Source organism: Neoarius graeffei, chromosome 9, assembly GCF_027579695.1.
Source record: "Neoarius graeffei isolate fNeoGra1 chromosome 9, fNeoGra1.pri, whole genome shotgun sequence".
NCBI classification, from domain to species: Eukaryota; Metazoa; Chordata; class Actinopteri; order Siluriformes; family Ariidae; genus Neoarius; species Neoarius graeffei.
Window position 1 is genome coordinate 17,898,282 of NC_083577.1, and position 5,771 is coordinate 17,904,052.

The 5,771-nt window shown below is 45.5% G+C and overlaps 1 protein-coding gene across 1 annotated transcript; it reads left to right on the forward strand.

Moving 5' to 3' along the window:
- Positions 1-1,980: 1,980 nt before the first annotated feature.
- On the forward strand, positions 1,981-5,550 carry LOC132891494 (uncharacterized). Its single transcript, XM_060929129.1, has 2 exons — positions 1,981-2,113; positions 2,252-5,550. The coding sequence occupies exon 2, from the start codon at positions 2,392-2,394 to the stop codon at positions 5,548-5,550; it is 3,159 nt and encodes a 1,052-aa protein (XP_060785112.1). The 5' UTR covers positions 1,981-2,113; positions 2,252-2,391.
- The last annotated feature ends 221 nt before the right edge of the window (positions 5,551-5,771 follow it).

Here is a 5,771-nt window from a genome sequence, read left to right on the forward strand (position 1 = left end):
ACACAATTCACCGTGCCATCCGCCGTTGCCAGCTAAAACTCTATAGTTCAAAAAAGAAGCCGTATCTAAACATGATCCAGAAGCGCAGACGTCTTCTCTGGGCCAAGGCTCATTTAAAATGGACTGTGGCAAAGTGGAAAACTGTTCTGTGGTCAGACGAATCAAAATTTGAAGTTCTTTATGGAAATCAGGGACGCCGTGTCTTTCGGACTAAAGAGGAGAAGGACGACCCAAGTTGTTATCAGCGCTCAGTTCAGAAGCCTGCATCTCTGATGGTATGGGGTTGCATTAGTGCGTGTGGCATGGGCAGCTTACACATCTGGAAAGACACCATCAATGCTGAAAGGTATATCCAGGTTCTAGAGCAACATATGCTCCCATCCAGACGACGTCTCTTTCAGGGAAGACCTTGCATTTTCCAACATGACAATGCCAAACCACATACTGCATCAATTACAGCATCATGGCTGCGTAGAAGAAGGGTCCGGGTACTGAACTGGCCAGCCTGCAGTCCAGATCTTTCACCCATAGAAAACATTTGGCACATCATAAAACGGAAGATACGACAAAAAAGACCTAAGGCAGTTGAGCAACTAGAATCCTACATTAGACAAGAATGGGTTAACATTCCTATCCCTAAACTTGAGCAACTTGTCTCCTCAGTCCCCAGACGTTTACAGACTGTTGTAAAGAGAAAAGGGGATGTCTCACAGTGGTAAACATGGCCTTGTCCCAACTTTTTTGAGATGTGTTGTTGTCATGAAATTTAAAATCACTTAATTTTTCTCTTTAAACGATGCTTTTTCTCAGTTTAAACATTTGATATGTCATCCATGTTCTATTCTGAATAAAATATGGAATTTTGAAACTTCCACATCATTCCATTCCATTTTTATTTACAATTTGTACTTTGTCCCAACTTTTTTGGAGTCGGGGTTGTAGAAACCACTCAATGGGATCGATCCTTCAGGGGTGCCATTGGGGGGGAGGGGGATTGAGGATGATTCTAAGGGCCCAGCATTGACATGGGGCCCTCAGAAGACAATATTAACATTATTACCATGTGTTGATTTAATAAAACTATTTTTAATAATTTTATGTTTTATATTGAGTAAATACAACAACCTTTTGGTTTGGTTTTCCATTTTCCACAAAATTATTAGAATAGATAGTCTTTATATTTCACCCCCTCCCTATTCATTACATGGTACAGTCTTGCGTAGGCAGAGCCAGAGCGTGACACTGCGTTAGGGTTGTTGCTTTCCAATCCAGCACTAACATTAACTGTTCACGGTAGAAACAGAATTGATGAAAAGCAGAAAGCTGAGAGGGCGGCACGGTGGTTAGCGCTGTCGCCTCACAGCAAGAAGGTCCTGGGTTCGAGCCCTGGGGCCGGCGAGGGCCTTTCTGTGTGGAGTTTACATGTTCTCCCCGTGTCCGCGTGGGTTTCCTCTGGGTGCTCCGGTTTCCCCCACAGTCCAAAGACATGCAGGTTAGGTTAACTGGTGACTCTAAATTGACCGTAGGTGTGAATGTGAGTGTGAATGGTTGTCTGTGTCTATGTGTCAGCCCTGTGATGACCTGGCGACTTGTCCAGGGTGTACCCTGCCTTTCGCCCGTAGTCAGCTGGGATAGGCTCCAGCTTGCCTGCGACCCTGTAGAAGGATAAAGCGGCTAGAGATAATGAGATGAGATGAGAAAGCTGAGAGAGAGAGAGAGACGGAGAGAGTGGGCCGATAGTTCATCACCCTTTTTTTTTCCCCAAAGAAAGGTAGCCTATACGTTTATTCACTGATCTTCCTTTGGTGGCTATTCACCTACTGTGTTGCCCTTAAGGCAATTGTTTTTCTTTAATAAATAATTTCATGTGTTTAAAATATGGTACAAGGCTAAAAAATGGTTGTAATTTCATTAAGAAGTGTTTTACATAAATATTTCATGTTTATTTGTGCTTTTGGTTAAAAAATATAGCGAAATAATACTACTTCCGGTTTTGCCGCGCAATTTCCGGTTTCGGTGTTCTCATGGTAAACAAGACGCATGCTATGGCTGGCTTGACTGTCATATGTCCAATCTGTCTCCATCCACCTTGAAGTATTAACAAGGCAATGCCGTAAGTTGTGAAAAGTGTTTATTTGATGTCTAGGCAACTATATTTTTGTATTAGTTTGGAGAGATGCGAAGTTTATGCACTTTATTTTTGTGATTGTATCAGCTCATGTTCTCAATGCATTGTACTGTATTGTTGCAGTTTTCACCATCCGAAGAGGGAAATTAAAGCCTCAATAACACGTCCCCTGTGGTCCCGGTCCTTCTTTGGTGGTTTAACTCGGTGTCATATCGATGGCGCTATAGTGAAAAGGCAGCATTCGATGCTTCATCGGGGACAAAATGGCAGCCAGCACCAAGTCAGAGAGAGCTTCAACTGTCATCACATCTTCATCAGTGAGCAGCGTCGCCCGTGCTCAAGCCAAAGCAGAGGCAGCGAAGGTGAGGGCTTCATATGCAAGTAAGGAAGCACAGCTAAAAGTGGAAAAAACGAAAATTGATGTAGAGCTTGAAGTGCTAATGCTACACAGAGAAGCAGACATTGCAGTAGCTGAAGCAGCAGTGCTAGAAGAAGAGGCAGAGTGTGAGAGCAGAAAATCAGTATCAGACGGAGTAAAAAGAGAAAGAACGCAGGAATATGTGCGGTCTCAGATTAAGCGTTCTGAACCTCAAGCCCCCCCACCGGTTCCCCCCGCTAATGACAACAATGGTCACTCAGGTGAAACATTAGTGACATGGGATGGATCACAAGGTTCAGATCCAAAGCCACAGCCCAAAAGCAGTAAGCCAAAGCCTGATGACAATCCAGACAACGCAGCAGTAACTACAACTTGCACAACAGTGTGCGGTCCAGGTCAGTGGGGTCGTTCATGTTCTAAAATATGTCTCACACAGGTGTATCCTAAAGGTGACAAAAACAGTGCAGTAAAAGCTTACGTTATTCTTGACGACCAGAGCAATCGTTCCTTAGCTAGGCCGGAGTTCTTCGAACTTTTTAACATTAAAACCGAACCTGTCTCTTACCACCTGAGAACTTGCTCTGGGCTAGTTGAAACATGGGGCAAAACGGCTGAAGGCTTTCAGATAGAGTCTTTAGATGGGTCAGTAGTAATCCCACTGCCACCTCTCATTGAATGTCAGGACATTCCTAATAACAGAAGTGAAATCCCAACTCCAAACGCTGCACTGCACCAGCCACATCTCAAGTCCATTGCAAAGTACATTCCAGAGTTGGACCCTAAAGCAGAGATACTCCTGCTGCTAGGACGAGATGTTTTGCGTGCACACAAAGTCAGGGAACAAGTCAATGGCCCTCATCATGCACCCTTTGCCCAACGCCTAGATTTAGGGTGGGTAGTAATCGGGGAGGTGTGTGTAGGTAATGTCCACAAGGAAACAGTCAGCTCATACAAAACAGTGATACTTGAAAATGGCCGTCCAACAGTCTTTGGGAAATGTGATAGCTTCCTGCAATTAAAAGAAATGTCACACACTGCTAGGCCCAGCAAGGCACCTGAACTAACGCTGGGACAAACAGCTTTCAATCGCACTGAAAATGACAACAAGCTAGCTCCCTCCATAGAGGACACTCTCTTTTTAGAGGTAATGGACAAAGCCATGTACAGAGATGATGACAGTAGCTGGGTCGCCCCTTTACCCTTTAAAGAGCCTCGCCAACCAATGCCAAACAACAGAGAGTTAGCACTCAGTCGATTTTCCTCTCTCAAAAGGAGCATGCAGAGGAAACCCCACATGCAGCAACAATATGTGGAGTTCATGGAAGCCATCTTCTCAAATGGTCACGTGGAAGTAGCGCCTGATTTAAAGCAAGGAGAAGAGTGCTGGTTTCTTCCGACATTCGGGGTTTACCACCCTCAAAAGCCCAACAAGATCAGGGTAGTTTTCGATTCCAGCGCCCAACACTCTGGCGTCTCACTCAACAACGTACTCCTCACAGGCCCAGATCTTAATAACAGCCTCATTGGGGTACTCCTTTGCTTCCGCAAAGAACCTGTTGCTATCATGGCCGACATACAGCAAATGTTTCACTGTTTCATGGTGCGCGAAGACCATCGTAACTACCTCCGTTTTCTGTGGCACAAGGACAATGATGTTAACAAGGAAGTCATAGACTATCGCATGAAAGTCCACGTGTTTGGCAACTCACCGTCTCCTGCCATTGCTGTTTATGGACTGCGCAAGGCCATTCAAGCAGGAGCAAAAGAGCATGGGACTGACACAGTCAAGTTCGTGGAGAGGCACTTTTATGTAGATGATGGCCTCATCTCTTTGCCCTCTCCAGCTGAAGCAATCGACTTGCTCCAAAGGACTCAAGCCTCACTTGCTGAGTCCAACCTCCGCCTGCACAAGTTTGCTTCCAACTCTCAGGTGGTCATGCAGGCCTTCTGCCCTGAAGATTGTGCAGCAGTAGTAAAGGACTTAGATCTTGGTGGTGAAGAAACCCAGTCACAGAGAAGTCTGGGTCTCATTTGGGAAACTATGACAGACACTTTCACTTTTTCAGTGGCCACCACAGACAAGCCATTCACACGGCGCGGTGTCCTGTCATCTGTTAATAGTGTCTTTGATCCAATGGGCCTATTAGCACCAGTCACAATCCAAGGAAGGGCTTTGCTCAGAGAACTCACTTCTGAAAATTCAGATTGGGACACTCCACTTCCGGAAGACAAGCAAAGCAAATGGGACACTTGGAGAGGTTCCCTCAAAGACTTGAAAGAGCTTCATGTCCCAAGAACGTACACAACAACCTCTCTGAGTCAAGCAAAATACAAAGAACTGTATCTGTTTTCGGACGCTTCAACCAAAGCCATAGGCGCTGTAGCCTACTTAAGAGCAGTCTTTCCAGACAACAAAGTCGAGACCGGATTTGTCATGGGCAAAGCAAGACTAGCCCCTCAGTCAGAACCCACTATACCAAGACTTGAACTGTGCGCCGCCGTCTTGGCAGCAGAGATGGCTGATCTAATTCAGGATGAGTTAGACATTCAGTTTGATGCAGTTCACTTTTACACGGACAGTAAGGTAGTCTTGGGCTACATCTGCAATGAGTCAAAGAGATTCTACACATATGTTCACAACAGAGTGCAGCGCATTCGTCAGTCTTCAAAACCGGAACAGTGGCACTATGTGCGCACCGAGGAAAACCCAGCGGATCATGCATCTCGCTCGCTCACAGCAACTCAACTAACAAAGACAACTTGGTTCACTGGACCTTCCTTCATTCGTCGTCCACCTGCAGAAACAAAGCAAGAAAGCAAAACGTTTGAGTTAGTTGAACCAGACAAAGACTGTGAAATCAGACCACAAGTTAAAACTTGCGCCACTCACCTCCAAGTACTCACCTGCAAACGCTTTGAACGCTTCTCCACCTTCAAGTCCTTAGTCAGAGCAGTAGCATTCCTCATTCACATCGCAAAGTCTTTCAACGGCACAAATCCAAACAGTGAATGCAAAGGGTGGCACAAATGCAACTTACCTTGAACACAAGATGAAATGACCAAAGCAAAGCACATCATTCTTCAAAAGGCTCAACAGGCCGCCTTCGAAAAAGAACTGTCTGCCCACAAAGCTGGCAAACCAATTTCAAAACAGAGCCCCTTGCTGAGACTCAGCCCAGTCCTTCACAACGACCTCATTTCAATTGGAGGCCGTCTCAAACACTCAGAGCTCGAGAACTTTGAAAAGAGCCCAATTGTTCTCCC

What these genes read in the sequence shown, in the direction of transcription:
- LOC132891494 (XM_060929129.1), top strand. Translation starts at nt 2,392, where the DNA reads ATGGCAGCCAGCACCAAGTCAGAGAGAGCTTCAACTGTCATCACATCT.